The following is a 17,385-nucleotide window of genomic DNA, read 5'->3' as shown; positions in this document are numbered from 1 at the left end:
TGGTAGGTATTCTGTGGCCTGGGTGCGAGATAGGCGTGTTCAAAGGTTCCTCTGCGCGCGGCAAGTCGAAATAAAGTTCCTCCGTTGAAAAGTGATGGAATGGAGTTTCGTTGTGCAGCGCACGACTAGTTCGGGTTTATTGTATGCCTAGCATTTTTTGTGTAAGAATGAGTAGCCTTGCACAGACACATTTGAGTGTTCCTGTCACGCTCGACGGCTACAACTTTGATGACGAGGATCCTGTGGTGGCTATCCTGAAAGAATGCGTTGATTTTGTGAACCTTCCGGACACTTCCGGGTGTACGTGTCCAAGTTTTTCTTTCGTCCGAATCTTTTCATTCATTTTCTCCGTTTTACTTTTCCAGACGTCACGACATTGCAGGCGCACTCGGAAAACGCAAAGGTGATTTGCGACATGTGTTGGGAGATGTTGAACATTGGTGACTGGAAAAATGTCCCGCTACATTGGAGGCAGATGTACAGCTTTGGAAGCTTACTAAAAGCACTCTGCGAACTTGGGCTGGAGAAACCGATGAAGGTGCGTATGCGAAACGCGTAAATTGCTTGTGTCATGTTGCCCCATGTCACAAATGAGCATGAGCGATCACCTGGTGGAGTTGTGCAAGGCCAAGCATGGACGTTCGTACAGAAGAGCTGTTGTAGTCGATGCTTGCTGTGTGTTGCAACGCTATTCTAATACTCCAGTTTAGAATAGCGCAGCTCCAGTTTAGTGGAAGTTTGGTTTCTATATTTAAATAACTGCAGGTATGTTCATGAAGTGTAGCTGGGTCTGCGGGTGATCTTGCTGGACTTGGTGACTGCTTGGCAACTACTGCTAATACTTGGAGTGTGTGCGCTACATTGCCAATACCCTATGGCGATGGCAGATGTGTTGAGTGAACTTTTTCGATTTTGTGTAGTGTCATTAGCTTTTGTAATTCTTGTGTTTCGAGTAAGCGTTTCAGTAACAAGTGGCAAATTAACTGGTTTTATTTTTCGTGCATCACATATATTGGTACTGCGGTGATGTCACGGCTATATGAGATTTGCCACCACTTCAGAGGCTATCACAAGGCACGCTTCCTGCTGTTGGTTAATGACATGCTTGCATGATGCAGCAGTAGTATTGTTCAAGCAAATAATAAAAAAAGAAACTTGTGCTGGAACTGCGTGGCAGCAATGAGAGCTATAGCGGACGGTGCAACGCAGGTGACCACACCAAACAGCATCCATTGGTCTTGCCAATGTTGTCCATTTGTGTACGTGCTTGTCTGAGTCTACTCATTTAAAGGGGCCCTGAAACATCCTTTTTAATATACTGGGAAAACGCTGCTGATCTGTAGTTGAGTCTTCTGAACATGTGAGCAAAATATTCCTGCAGTTCATACAGCATTTTGTGCCAAAAACGCCTCACTTTCACCTCAAGGCCATGTGAGCAGACGTACACCATGCACAATAACGGGTCGGCTGTTAAACCAGTAGCTAGCATTTGAAATACAGTGATATGCATCTCCCATGGTTTCATTATCCTGCCCACAGGAAATGGCGCTTGTGGCAATTTTGTCTGCGTTTCAAATATTCCCGTTGAAATGGCGACATAATGCACAGCAATATACGCCATCATGTTCACCAGAAGCCTGCATTTCTACAGTGACATGTTTATCATTCACTTATTCAATTTTACCATACTTAGTTAAAGAGACACTTAAGTAAAACATTAGTCAATTGAACAGACAGCATTATTACTCGATAACTGTATTAAGTAGTTTTGCCGTTAAGGTGGTTCATTCCACGCCAAATGTCCTACACATTTAGTTTGGAACTTGACCCCCTCCAAATGTGTAACAACACGTTGTGGTCATATATTTTTGCTGGACTATTCATACTTATAACCTATTTCTAGAAGAAGGATGGTTCTTGTGTGTTACAGTGATTTAAATAATGCAGTGCAGGCCGAAACCTGCGTTTCAGACAAAACCTTGCGGAACTACAGTATTGTACACGTGGATGGAAATGAGTGCAGCGGAAAAACATTGATGGATAAATGAATAGTTTTGAACTGGTAAAATTTTGAAGTAGCATTGAAAAATGTGCAAAATTCCTTATGTTCAGGCACTTGTAGCTTAGTGATTTGCTCCGTATTAAAATACATGGTTGACTTTATTTGAAAGAGTATAAAAAAAATGTTTGTCTATGAAAGTTTCTGCGATACGTTTTGTTTTTAGTGCAAAATATATTTTCTGTTGAGCGGCCGCATTAGGCCACAAGTCCACATCACTTGATCTTTCGCTGCAACGGCGAGATGCAACAGCTGCACAGATGGACATACCACATGTTGCATTGGTTTCTCGTGGTGTGTTTTGGCTGCTTGGTGACACCCATTCAGCGCCCATTTTCTCCCTCTCTTCACGGCTTAGTAAGCAAACCTACTTTTATTGAAGGTGGAAGCAATAATGATTTTGAAAGCTCATGTCAGTTGTTAATTAGTGAGCTTATGGCACAAGTGCAGTGGGCTGTAACATCACTACCACATAAGGTTTGCTTGCTGGCTGTGTTCATATAGAAAGTTTCTGCTTGGAAGCTTGTAAAAGTCGTGCCATTGTATAATGTGTCTGGTGGCAAGAGTGGTGCCTTTTGGTATTCTTAAATTGCATTTTACAAACAAAAGAAGATCCAAAATCTAGATCAGAGCTGACAGAAGGAAACAACGTAGTGGTATAATCAGGGTTAACAGTGGAAGTGTCTCTGACTGGCTGGCTGACGTTTCGATAAGAGCACCTATCTTTTTCAAGGGCGCCGTGTCATCCTTGGTGTGTTAGTTTAAAGGGGTTAGTGGTGACATCTCCTGGTCGGGCTGCGTGTCCGTGTTGATAATCGCCGTCTGAAAAGCAAAAACACTATAAAACAGAGGAGTGCTGTCCTCGCTTCCCTTCAAGATCGGTGGTAGTGATTCAAAATTGTTCTGGGAGAGTGAAAAAAGAAGAAAGAAAAAACTCAAAGTTGGAGCGGTGTGCTCAGGGTTGACAGCGCAAGTGTCTCAAACTGGCTGGCCGACATTTCAATAGGAGGACCAATCTTTTTCAAAGGCGCCGTGTCATCCTTGGCATGTTAGCTTTAAAGGGGTTAGTGGTGACGTCATCTCCTATTGGTGGCACGTGTCCCTGTTGATAATCGCCGTCTGAAAAGCAAAAAAACTATAAAGCAGAGGAGTGCTGTCCTCACTTCCCTTCAAGTCCGGTGGTAGTGATTCAAAATTCAATCCATTTTACCTGAACTTGAAAACAGAAATAAGGGGGTCAACGTACAATCAATACAGAAACTAGTGCCAGCTACAGACAGCAGGTCCAACGAGAAATCGGGACGCTGTGGCATAGTTACAATATTACGATGGCATTCCCACTTTACCAACATATACCGTATTTTCTTGCATGTCACCTATGCTTTCAACAATGATTGGCAGAAAATTTTCAAAAAATATTCCCAACATATTGCTGCAAAGCTAGCTTCCCTGCATAGCTATAAGCACTGCCATGAAGCCACCTTTGCACACCAATATCCACCTTCTTTAGTCTTGACTACAAGATATGCTGCATTGGGTAACAAGAACACTGCTTTTTACGAGGGCAACCTTTTATGCTATATGTGTCAACTTGCAGCTGAAGAAGAGCAAGATGCATTGCTCAGTGGTTTAACTTTACCTTCTGCAGAGTGAATATGTATTGATTTGAACTCGGTGCACTGTATATGACTGTAGCCAACCACTGCGTCGAAGGCACTGCGATTTTTGATGGGTCACTCAACATGCTGTGTTCCAAAACCAACAAGAAAAGTATTACTTTCTTTTCCTCAAATTGAATGCAACCAAAAACTAACTGCACACACACTCGAACCTTATTATTTCATTCTTCCTATGTCGAATGGGAACTTCACTGACTGCAGAATAATGAGCTATATAATTTTATTCTAATTACAATTAATTTGAGAAACTTGCAAAACAGCCCATTACTTTCATTTTTTTGTTTCTTACAATGTTATATTGAGTGACTTGAAATAATATGTGAATGATACACATCAGTAGATAGTGCATCATAATTAACGCCTGAGAGGGGTTATACTTGACAGATTCAACATATTTTTACAGCAGACTTGTGAGGTGACAGAGTGCAACATTTAGAAATTTTTATGATAGTTAGAAGATGTGTTGCAGAGTCCTCTTAATTAGCAAAGCATGTACCCAACCTGTCCACAAGAAGTGTTCAATTTAGGCAATTCTTACACCAATGTCAATCAATTGGTGATAGTAAGATAAATTGATTACATTACTGCAGGTCAATCGCATGTAGCACCTATAGTGTTTCTGTGTAAGTTTCGAACTTGAGTAAATCTACGTGCAACTTCCTGCATATTAATGACATATTTTTTTAATCCAAGACAGTGTCCCACCACCTTGATATTAACACTCATTATTTCAAATCAACAACAGATAATATATACAGCAGAATCCAAAGTAACAAAAGATAGACTCAGTACACCACATATACAAGCATTTCAATGATTATAAAGTGTTCATTTAGATGGACACTAAAAGCCCAGACATAAAATCTACCACAAACAACTACACAACAATAATTAACTTGACCACACATTTCAACACATATTGAGCATTATTTTAATGTTCAAGCTCCATTCACACAGACTGACCTCATATTTTACTTTTTTTTACAATAGCAATTATATGACCACTTTCAACTAGATTTTGCCGCCGACGTCGGCGTCATTCACCGTACATGTATGTATATATATATATATATATATATAATATGAAAACGTAAAGATATAAAAATAAATTGTAATCCAGAAAAAGACTCCCGCGAGCCGAATCGAACGTCGGACCTCCGAATTCTGAGTGCGAAGGCCTTAGCCACTGAGCCACAAAAGAGCACCTACTTCAACCTTCAAACAGCAAGCTATTTACATCTACCACTTACAGCTAGTGATGGGCATCTCGAGGGGAACTACTGTGTTTTCAGCATTACCAACGAGATGGCACAATGAGCGTGCGTCGCCACATCATCACAACGCAGCGGCGTGTGCTCTCATCTCCCACGTGTACTTTGACCCGCGGAAAGGGGGCAGGGTGGCCGCTCACGTGTGTGCTTGCTTATCTCACAGTGGGGGACAATCGTACGCCTTGGGCTTTTACCGGAACAATTATGTTGTAGTTACCGGGTGCACAAAGGTCACTGCAATCGTTGCACAGTCTCTATTTGCCAAAATGGCGCGCTTTTCAGACACAGCGACGTAACAACTGAGAAGCTTATTTACATTCATCTGGGCCTGCGAGTACGTTTTGTGCGTCATTTGTGCACGAGAAACGCAGAGCATGTTTTAATCTGCTTGCCATTCTGCGCGTGACCTTCCAATTTGTTGCTGTTGCGTTCATTGCTTCGCCTTTGCGGCAAAGCTGTGACTTTTTTTTACTTAAAGCTATAAATTAGTGGTATAGCCTTGCTAACGAAAATGTTTGCATTTGCTAGTATGAAGCAGTCTAAATAGACATTAAACAGAAAAATTACTTTTCTTTTGTTTAATCAGGGTTAACAGTGGAAGTGTCTCAGACTGGCTGGCCGATATTTCGATCGGAGGACCAATCTTTTTCAAAGGCGCCGTGTCATCCTTGGCATGTTAGCGTTAAAGGGGTTAGTGGTGACGTCATCTTTTTTTGGTGGCGCCTGTCCCTGTTGTTGTCCCTGGGTAAAAAGGGTATATAGTGGAAGATAGAAAAGAGGTGATGTGCTGCATAAAAATTCTGTCATTCATTAAGACCTTACTAATTTTCTTTTTCTTTTTTCTTGACTGTTTTGGCCATATGGGCACTGGCGGCAGGCAGTAACACCAGGCCCCGAAAACTCGTTGCTAGTTTTGGTTTCAAGAAACTTGAACGCTCGTAGCGGTTGCCGGGCATCCTAACTGCATCCTAGTTGAACGGAGTGAGGTTGATGTGAACGTTTGCATTTATTGGCTTTCATGAATTTGTATAAATAAAAGAAAAAATTCGATACCCCTGTAAAGAACTTCTTTTGTTTAAATGTCTTTTCTTATTCCTTATTTGGTGAATTTTAAATCGGGCAAAGTGCAGGAAGTGATTGACTTGCGTTCGTAGCGCTTGCCTCTGCTCCCTCTCACCCCTCGCTCAGCAATGTTAGAAGTTGGATTGCACTCAGTTATCTCACTCGGTTGACATGCCAACTATGGAAAAGATGAAGGCATCAAGTTGTGGCGGGCAGAGAACGGAAACTGCAGTGAGCTACGCTGAACAAGTCAACCATGCATTTGGCGAAGATGACTTAATCGTGCAACACATTTTCCTTGGCTCTGCGGTGTCCTGCTCGGGGATTTCTATTTCAGCAAAGGTTTTTCAGCGTTTCCTAAAGGCAGCGATGAGCGCAAGAATTTGGACCCATTATTTGAGCAGGTATTGATTTTGTATGAGTACATATGAGTAAACATAGTTCTCTGCAAGCCTGACTGGACTGAGAGAAATGCAGTGTCGCTTGACTAATTAGGGAAGACTGCAACCGAGCTCCTGTCGGGAAAATGCGTTTATTAAAACGCTTGAATTTAAGTTAGCTTGGCTACATAGTTTTAGTTTCTTTTACTTTCGGCGTGTAGTTCAAATGGTGTCAAGTAATTATAGGCTGCTTCCTGCTCGTGAATTTCTTGTAGTCATGTTTCGAAATTTGTGAGTCTTTACTTCTAATAGTGTCACTCAAGTACATGTGATGGACTAAATGCTTCTAAAAATTATTACAGAGAATGTCAATGAAGCCAACGTTCTGACAAGTGAATTTTCCCTCGTGAAGGCAACGCTGTTGCCCTGATGAAGACAAGTCAACTTGCCGAAACGCTGTTTCCAGCGGCGTTATTTCTCGAAAAACTACTGATCGCTTCGAGCCTCTCCGTGCCTCTGAACTTCAGTCTCGTTTGGTACTCAAGTTTCATAAGAAAACTGTCCACGCCGTCATAACAAACGTGATTGAGTCAAATACGATGTGTCTTACTTGCAGTTGTTGATCATTTTTGCATTGATTCGGATATTCTGGGTTCAACAATTGCTCATTATGTCCGTATATCTGTTGTAAGTTAAAGCTGCTTTTATAGATTGACACTTTCACATTATCTGTATGGCTGTTTTTTTATACAAGATGTGTAATAAAAAGGTTCATTTTATTATTTTTGCCGATCTCGCGTTTCACCTTACTGAGAAATCAGTCAGCTTAATTTTCCCTTCTTCAGAAAACACGAACAAAAAAAAAAGATTAACGAAATTTTACGAATGGCCGCATCACCCAAGCGGCCAGTGGACCTGAAAGAAGGCATGAGCGCATTCCACTTGCATGTGAAGTGGGAAAGCAGGGTTTTCGTGGCAACCATCCTCCTCTTGATTTTTTATTTTTTCCCTCTATTTCATGAAGCCACCAGTGACGTCATGAAAGAAAATTTCTGTTTGTAGGATCCCCGCTACTGCCACTGCTAAAAGAGGCACTGCCACTGCCAAGAGCGACTACATGAAAGGTATAGGTAGTTTCTGCTCCCTGGTAGCACCTTGCGCGTGGCACTGGCACGGTGTGACAGATAGCCTCCAAGATGGTTAGCAGTTGTGCCGTTTGTGAAATGAGCACGTACCTGTCATGCCTGCTTTCTCCTGCCTGCTGAGCAGTTGATGACAGTGTTGTGGAGGAGAGAGCAAGTAATTTTTGGCCACTTTCAACACAAAATTAAAAATTATTTGCTGCATATAGTGCAATATTTGGCTCACATGCTCATAGAAACTTTGACAGATCAGCACTGTTTTCTGACTATGCTCAAAATGTGTTACCATCCCTTTTCAAGGACAAGAAAGATGAAAATGATTTTTCTCATATGAGCAAGTGTCTTCTTGGTTGCTTCTAGAAGACACTTTGTAAGTGAGAAAATGCACCAAAATAAAATGCGGGTGGTGAAGTCAAAATTTCCGCCTTCAAAGGCCTGCCTCAAACGTTGTGACGTCATATATTTTGATGATATTCAGCAGTTCCTATATAGTTCTTAATTTAAAAAAAAAGTGCATTGTGCCCTGAAGGGGCCATAGATCCAACATATGAAGTTTCAAGAAATTTACGGGGGTCTAACAAAAGAAAGCATCATCGCGGGAATTCGCAGACTACTTCTCGGACCGACTCGATTATGCGCGTCGCACCGAGACTATGTCCAGTCACGAGTTAAAAGACGCCAATCATTCAATTTCACGGGCGGGCACCCGATTTCAAGACATTGCAATCGAATCCCAAGCCACCATTTGAGTGCTACACGCGCCACTCTCGTTTTTATTAACAATATGTATCCCTTCCCGTCAAGCGCAACCACCGCAAAGAGTTTCATTGTACTTGTACCAAACAACTTATAGATAGCACGTAACCGCTACTGAAACGCATACAATGCCGATTAGGCCTAGCTTGCCATTCGGTATGTTCTCACAGGAAGCCAGGACATGCAGATCCAGCGTCAAAAAGATTGCACTCAGGTACCAAACCATGCGTGATACGAAGTTCGTGGCAGGGAGATCAGCAACAGCGAAAACACGGCGAGCTTGCATAAGGCTGCTCAGGCTTGCATCATAAAACTGTAAGAGTTTTTAAATTTACGGACAAGGTAGCAAACGCGATATCTGTAGCACGCTCGATAACGACGACTCTTTTCCCGACAGGAAGCTGTTAAGCGCAGGTGATAAGGGCGGAATTGCACGTGTACTGTTGAGCCTTGCATGGCCAGAGCCACGCTAGTGACGCGTACACTGTAGCCACATTGGTGATGGTGCGTGTTGGGTTTTTTTTTTTTTTCCTTCGGCCTTTGTTCGTTCACTCCATGTCCCCTTCATAACGACCTCGTCGCTAGCTCCCCAGCGGCGTAGCCAGCGCGCCTCCTTTTAGATGCGCAATCTCTACCGCCTTTGTTACAAAAACTTTCCGCCAAACCCATTATAACTGGTCTCCCATCTTGGGGGGACTAGACAATATGTGGTATGCATATACATGGGGTTCTATCGGATAGTAAACGGGAGTCGAAAAAGACCACATTGTAACCGATTGTGCACTATAAGCGGTTACATTATAGGTGGGCTACACTGTACATCATAGTACAGCAAGTAGTGGGAAAGCAAAGTGAGGATGAGAAGAGAGAGTAAACCGTACTATAGCCATGTATAGTGTGGTATAGCCAGTGGGTGGGAAAGGAAAGTGAGGGTGAGGATAAATGTGATAGGAGGAGGAGAGGGAGAGAAAAGCATTGCAGTGCCTTGTTTGTATCAAGGAGTGAGAAGTGAAGATGAGGAGGGACAGGAAGAGGGGAGGTGAAGAATATATTGTGTAGTAGAGCGAGGGTTGGGAAACGGAAGGGCAAGGTAGAGGGGAAGGCCACCAGTTCCACAGTTTCCCCAGCCTCCACACCACTAGTGCGTGGCCGCACCAAATCTTTTTCATTGCTCATTTTGGATCAACTTTCCCGTTGCTGAATCACTCTCAGACAAAGCATAGATTTGGTTAGATATGAGATGAGAAGCACATGCCATTCCAATTTTCATTGAGATGTAATGTTATGTACTTATGTAAATTTTCAGATGGCAACTTTCGTTGCCGTGGGAACATGCACAGTGTAAGGTGGGCACCATCTTCAGAACCAGTGCATACGAAGTGTGTGTGGAGAACTTGCAGTATGGTCCTACATGGAATGATCTCACTCACAACGGGCAGTTCTGGATTGGTTCCGTCTGAGTGCTGACTCAACATTTTATCAGGGGCTCTGTATCAAATAAAAAACATCATTGGTCATGCCCTTACAGCAGCGAGCAGTGGAGAAAGTAGGACATATTAACTGCAGAGTTATTACGTCAAGTTTGAGTGGGGATATTTAGCATGGTATTGAACGCCATGCAGAAAACAGTAGTTTTTGCTTGGATTAACTTGTTTTTCTAGGCATAAGTATGTAAAGAAGTTAAATTTGAAAGTCATAGTTTTAGTAGCGTCAAATTGTTCAGCACTGCTACATGAGAGTATATACATACAGAAAAGCTAATGTAAAGCTTCTGCTGAAGTTTCCATCTAGCTCGTTGTTTTTGCATGGCATGACATACAATATTTTGTTTTAGGGGCACTTAAGAGCAAAACAATATTTCACGCATTATTAAAGTACAATTTCACCATCTCGAAAACACCCCTCTTACCTCTACATGATGCTTAGTAAGTGAGAAAATGTGCTAAAAGAAAATGCAGGCGGCAACACCACCTTGAGGTTCCCACACCAAATACTGTGATGTAAGAAATTTTGAAGCTGTCTACTTGGTCCTACGTAGCTTCCAAGCGATAACAATGAAGCATGTTGTAATCTGTGGCTGCCATAAACGTAGCATGCGAAGGTTCAAAAAATTTCGTCTCGGCAATGCCATGGACATAGTGAAAATACATATTAAAATTTCTTGTGTCATGTGCCGAAATTCAGGCACGAAATTTAAAAATCAAACTTCAATCACGAAATTTAAAAATCAAACTTCAATCTTGATTTTCTTCGCTAGTAATAAACTTACGATAGTGAAACATAAGGCATTAGAGTTCTCAGAGTACAGTTTTTAAATTTAAACAAAGTCATTGTTCCTCTTTAATGTCCCTTTTATGAAAAATAAGGTATCCTCGGATATTGCTTGTAACATTATGAACGGTCTTACAAAGACTTGAAGCTATTGACGTGATTTAAATTACTTTCAGGATATTCTGCACTCCTGTGACATGGGTCTTATAATGGGGGCTCCTGTAATGGACAATATACTGGCAAAACTGGCCAGTAAAGTCCATAAGGAATTACCAGAGTTGATTCCTTCAGCACTTCTTGAGAAGGTGGGTGCCTTTATTGCCTTCTCATGGCTTACCTGTGCTGCTGCTTCTTTTGTAATGTAAACTCTTCTGTAAGTTAATTACCACTTGGTAGTCAATTTTTCTTCTAGTTGCAACCGCCGGGAGGGTCTAGTGTTTGTGGTGCTTGACTGCTGACTCGAAAGTCACGGAATGAAATCCTGGCTGTGGCTGTTGCATTTTGAAGGTATACTGACTAAAATGTATTGGCCTCACATTTTTTGCTGCAGTGTGTTTCTGGGGGCCTGTTCGTCATAACACACCGCATTGTTTGCTGCTACTTGTGATATATAATTAATTATAGGCTCCTCATTGCCCACTAGTCTCAGTTTCGGTGCGAGCAAGCTCCAAAATAAATTAGGGGACCCTAAAGCTTCGCCTTTAGGAGTTTGATGCGATAACGACGTCCTGGTCCTATTGCGTATTTCAACCACTTAGTGCATGAAACCTTTTCAAATTTGCTATGCACCCACTATGTGGCCTTAAGGGAATAGGCACAATAGCGTGTATGCCTTTCGTAATGGGGTACCGGCTTTCAACCACGGAGCCCTCATGATAACCACATATTCTGACAGCTGTTGGCAATGGACGCTTGTATCATGCATTAATACTGCAATATTTCATGTTGCATTGTGAAGCATGTACACAGGACGCATATGTTTGTGAAGCATGAAAGATAATTTCACTGTATTTTCAAGCAGGGGAAGTTCTTTTCACTGTTTTCACAAGCAGAGGCAGGGCCATGGGGCAGAACATTCGCTTGCCACGCAAACAACCCTGGTTCGATCCGCACTTAGACCCAAACAACCCTTGTTTGGTCCCCGCTGTGCTCCAGGATTATTTATCATTTATTTATTTTATTTACGTCGTTCTCGATTTTTCGGTCACGCATAAGATGATGATTTTTCACTCGCAACCAACAACGCCGATACCAACGCCGGAATTTCTGCGAAAAGAGGTCTTTAACGCCATTGCATTAACAATTTGCCAGGTGCAACTATCACCATTCAGCGTGTGCAACACTTTACCACATCAGCACACAGAACTGTGACTTATTTCCACTCGGTACAAATCAGGAAGTCAATTCGAGTAGAAAACTGGACAGTAGTGTTGTCAAACACAAAATCTTCAACGTGTGCACCGCTACTGCTGACTCGTGAGCAGCCACAGCGTAATAGTTTGCCAGTGTAAATCTGGCAAGAAGAAAAATGGCAGTTATTACGACGTCACTACTTGTATTGACTGTAGAGTGGTGGCATGAGGAAAGTGGGGGCGTCACCGTAGGTCAATTTTGTGGGGGGTAGCTCGATTGAGTGTACAAACTTCAAAATTTCCGTAAAATACTGTAGGTCAGTATGGAGGGGGTAGTGCTTGATTGCGCACGCAAAATTCGAAGTTCATGTAAAATACCTTTTAAGCAGTGTTTGTTGTATATTTTTTGCAGATGATATATGCATGTTATGGGAATTGATCACGCAGGCTATTTCTGCAACAAAATTTTGTGTCAGTACTCCTTTAATAGCGGAGGAATGTGAGAGGGTCATGTACTTACATTTAGGAGCATGTTAAAGAACCCTGTGGTAGAAATTTTCAGAGCTTTTCAATATGACATAGGTCATGATCATATTGTGGTTTTGTGTTGTAAAACCCAAACACATTCCTTAATTTGTACAGTTGAGCTGGATATAAGTAGTACTCAATTGTAAAGAGATTACAAAACCTTGCAATTTCACTTGAAAGTCGAATATTTGATGGTGATAGCAATATTTCACACATTTTCATCAAGGGTCATGGTTTTATGAGCCGCAGTTTCATATTGCAGTAAACATTTGCATATTAGTTGAATCATCATAAAATTCTAAGGAAGCATCCCACCTAGGGCGAAAAATATTTCATGAAAGTTTCAAGGAGGGCGGCCCTTGCCTGGTTAGTGAAATTCAATGTAGTTGTGCTGTGTACATAAGCAAAGAAAGAAACACAACCTTGACTTGAAAGCTTTATTTAACATACATTCGCAAAGGAACCTAGCTTACTTGGTAAATAGTTTATTCTGATTCGTCCTGGAAGCACATGCATTTTTTAATGGCACAAAAAGCTTCCCCCTTCAATTGATTTTTTGAATGCAGTGAGGGGGAAGCACTGCAAATAAGCGATGCAAATGAATCAGTCGTGCTAACATCTGACAAAAACGAAGTCGTGTAGTTCCTTTTGCCACATATTCCCATAGAGTGTACTATAAGTGTGAACGTACCTCGCCGCCTGGTGCCTTCCGCGTCCACAGTAGCGGCGGAGCTGCAGTCGCTTAGTACTGAAGGTGTGTTGTGCTGTGCAAAAGAACTGCTGGGCATGTTGGCAGCATTTGGTTAATCCGGTATTGTTACTGATATGGGTTTCGTTGCCTTTGTGTCATTATTAAGCCAGGGACTTGCCGTCGTAAGCCTTTATGAACGAAACTTCAAAGCTTTTATTGGATGCTTGCTTTATACATACCTGAGAGGTGCACTGCAAATTAGTTCTTGCAACCTAAACGACTGCTGGTAGCTACGGAAAATATAACATTGAAAATGAGCTCGTTGCAACAGTGGAGATTCACAGTCTTGGTGTAAATGAGCCGAACACGTTGCTGGGCCTAAAATTAACTAGACCTAGAATGATTGACGTGAGAAAGAGACAGAGGAGACAGAAAGGGCGTCCCTTATTCTAATTTTTGCTATCTTAATCCTTTCTTCTAGCGATGATTCGGCATCTAGTTGATTCAGAGTAACTGTGTTGCTTTATTGTTATTTAGCTGTGCTGAAAAAGCTGTGTGCTGATATACCGTATTTACTCGCGTAATGAACTCGCCCCCCATCTTGGTCCTTAAAGAAAACAAAAATTTGTTTTTAATGTATCTGCATTTTATTTCGGTGCGATAACCAGCGCCATTGATAATCGAAAGAAAGTTAAATCACGCCATTATACCACAAAATAATGACGCAATAAAGGCAAAACAGTTCAACTACCATGCTAATTAGTTGCAAGCAGCGTCAGCACGGGCTATGTCGATCGAAATTCAAAAGTTGCACCTTTTGAAGCAGAGCGCGATCTGTCAAATGCAAAGGGAACCTTCAGTTTATATCACCAGGCAAGCAGAACGGCGCAAAAACAAAGCAAAATTAAAAGCGCAATCGCGCCGACGGCGCGACCTGCACTGGCAACGTGCATGCGCCGCCATCCAACGCTGCGTTTTTATGTTGACGATCGGCCTGTACGCTAGCAACATAGCTGGTTTTAAGCTTAAGGTTGGTAAAGCATGCACTGGATTATGGGAATCGAGTGGCTGGACGTCACTTTCAACGTCTATCTGTGCACGTTGGCCTGTACATGTGCTATCTGCATAGCCACACTGCACGTGCCGGGACACCAGCCGTGCGCAAGCGGAGGGCGAAAGAGCGTCGCCGATAAGCCTTTCGCCCTCTGCTTGCGCATGGCAGGTGTCTTGGCACGTGGGGCTGTGTGGAAACTAGATGTACAGCTTTGGGCTACAAAAAACCTACGTTGCACATTTCGCGGGCCAAAACAAGGACAGTTTTCTTTTGGGGAGAGTGAACTTCTCGAATAGAGACTCTGTAGTCCTGCTGCTAAATTGAAGACTAGCAGTGGTTGGACAGTTCTTTTAATACCGTCATGCGAAATTTTTGCTGTTATAACTTTTCCGACTTTTTTTTCTTCCACGTAACGGACCCTCCCCCTTAATTGACGTCAACTTTTCTGAAAAAAAATAAAGAATGTAGGTTCATTACGCGGCCCCGCCGCGGTGGTCTAGTGGCTAAGGTACTCGGCTGCTGACCTGCAGGGCGTGGGTTCGAATCCCGGCTGCGGCGGCTGCATTTCCGATGGAGGCGGAAATGTTGTAGGCTCGTGTGCTCAAATTTGGGTGCACGTTAAAGAACCCCAGGTGGTCTAAATTTCCGGAGCCCTCCACTATGGCGTCTTTCATAATCATATAGTGGTTTTGGGACGTTAAACCCCACATATCAATCAATCAAGGTTCATTACGCGAGTAAACACAGTATTATTCTGCCAAAAGGAGGAACATTTACTGCTGGCAAAGCCATGGATGGTGTGCATCTTTGGAAATACGCTGTGTAAATGTGACTTTCTGACATTACAAGTGCTCAAACTATCGCAAGTCAAGCGTAGCCGGCACGGTTGCCAAAATTACAGGCGAAAAGTCGGCACTTTTTTTTGTTTCAAATTTTGCTAGAAAAGTCGTCACTCTAAATATGTGTGGCTTGTCTTGTAATAGGAGGGCTTATTACCGCCAACAACCCCCAAATTATATTGATGTTTTTCAATGCAAGTCGCATCACCCACTTCGCCGTGGGGGCACTGGTAAAGGACATGCATGTACCAGCAGCGTCCGTGAATTCTAATAAATAATATTCCTAATCGTTTTAGTTGTAGTGAATACAAAGTGAAGCAGTCGCTATAAGAGAGGGACAGCGTGCGTAGCCTTCCTGCAGGTGTAGAGCATTTTATTACAGCGGAATCATCGATGTGATAATTGAACTTATTTACAAAACAACGGAAATAAATTAAAATATACTGGGTAACCCTAGCAATGTGCACACCACGCTTCCTCTGCGATAAGGCTTGCGCTACACATTAATACTTATTGGGGTTTAATGTCCCAAAACCATCATACGATTATGAGGTGCTTATGCTACACATTCGCTTCTGTGCAGTTTCTGAAGGCTGCTTGCAGAAGCCAACTTCTTGGGCGGCCTGTAAAGTACGTGAATAAAATATTCAAACTCTGTGTACCAAGTTAGAGAGTACTACAGCAGTGAAGAAGCCGACAAGCTATTCAAGACAGTCGGAGCTATGGTCAGAACACGCTGCCTAAACGCCACCTAGTCACTTCAGAAGCGAAGCTTTAAATAAGCTTGAAGCTCTTAAAGCATCAAAAACTCAATATAACACCACCACCTCGTGGCACGCGAAGCAGTCCGCTGACCTAAATTTTGCTGGGAGGTTACTGGTAGACGCACCAGTGCACCATTGCCAGAATCTAGGCGAATTGAGGAGATACAGATGTACTGAATCATGCGTAAACTGCACCTTCTATTGGTGGGTCTAAAACTACGAAAAATTAAAATGTTGTTGCCCACTCATTTTTAAGATGCAAGACCCAAGCAAAAAATCGCCAAAATTTTGCTATGTCGCCATCCAAATTTTTGGTTGCCACGGGCCTTTCCAATTTGCCAATTTGGTGAAAGGTAGCCACCTGTGGCAACCCTGGACTGGTGGGACCTTACTGTTCGTATTTGTATATATACGTAATGTCTCAAAGCTTAGAGCCTCCGCCACCCATACAATAGCTTCGCTTTGACACTTTACATATAAAACAATGAAGTTATAATACAAAAGATTTCCAAGTCCTTTTGCAATGGCAGTGATATAAGATCAGAAAAACAGCATAATGTAAGCTGTCCATAGAAAAAGAAAGCTGCAAATTTAAAGCAAAATAACAGAAGGGTTATATTTGCATATTCATGTTTTAATATGCTTGAGGTAAACACTGATGCATGAAGTTCCTGCCTCGGCGGCAAACACGTGTCTTTGGCTTGGCTCCCTGGTAGTATTCTGAGCCCCCAGAGGTTGCATAACCGATGCACAGTAACCACGGAAGCCTGGTGCTGAAACAAGATAACTTTCGCCATAAAAAAAAAAGATGAAGAATAAGAAGAAACTGGCAAATTAGAACTCGGCCTTCACTATAATATTGATGTTGTAACACAGCTATTTCTAATCAGGTTACTTGTGAAACAATCAAGAATATTGGAGTTGATATCAATGTTCTTGATGTCCTAGGGACTGCCAAGAAAAGGATTGTAGGATTTTGTCACTGGCTTGTTTCTTCTTCTCTCTTTGTATCGCGTTTGTAGTTGTTTATGGAGTAGCGTGGCCTTAAAATGCTGCTTGCAAACCACACAGCAACTTGCGTGCAGATATAGGTGCATCTGTGCGAAATTCAATTATTAGCTTTTTGGGGGGTTGGCAGGTTCCTCAAACAGGGAATGTGTCGGTCAAATTTTGGCAGGCCTGCAATATTCACTCGTATACTATGGCGCGTAGCATACGTTAAGTCACCAATTCTAAAGCTCAGTAATGGATTAAATATGCTTAGAAAGTGCAATTAAACGCATCTGTAGGCTATGACACATGTGCGTGCCTAATGCAGACGCTCTCGTGGAGCTTGAGTACGAAGTGACAACAGTGCCGCCACTACTGTCGCTTGTCGGAACATTACTCGAGGTGGTGTGCGGCGGCTTTCATTAATTTCACTGCCCCCTTCTAGTACACTGTACCTATAGTCACCAGCTTGATCCATATGGGAACGACTGGAATGCTATGATTCTTCACTCATGTTTGTTCTTTACTGTTACATGTGACACTGTGG

General features: G+C 42.4%; 1 protein-coding gene across 2 annotated transcripts in view; it reads left to right on the top strand.

The window, feature by feature from the left end:
- The first annotated feature begins 9 nt into the window (after positions 1 to 9).
- The window catches only part of LOC119159767 (Jumonji domain containing 5), a 60,412-nt gene continuing 43,036 nt past the window's right edge, over positions 10 to 17,385 (top strand). The window contains exons 1-3 of one of the 2 annotated variants that reach the window (XM_037412616.2): positions 10 to 300; positions 366 to 538; positions 10,797 to 10,925. In XM_037412616.2, coding sequence (XP_037268513.2) covers positions 144 to 300; positions 366 to 538; positions 10,797 to 10,925 — 459 coding nt within the window. In that variant the 5' untranslated portion in view covers positions 10 to 143. The remainder of the gene's footprint in view (positions 301 to 365; positions 539 to 10,796; positions 10,926 to 17,385) is intronic. The other variant, XM_075890995.1, reaches the window with a different exon arrangement.

This window comes from Rhipicephalus microplus, chromosome 1 (assembly GCF_043290135.1).
Source record: "Rhipicephalus microplus isolate Deutch F79 chromosome 1, USDA_Rmic, whole genome shotgun sequence".
Classification (NCBI taxonomy): Eukaryota; Metazoa; Arthropoda; class Arachnida; order Ixodida; family Ixodidae; genus Rhipicephalus; species Rhipicephalus microplus.
The sequence above is the reverse complement of the archived record's forward strand: the minus strand, read 5'-3'. Positions and strand labels throughout refer to the sequence as shown.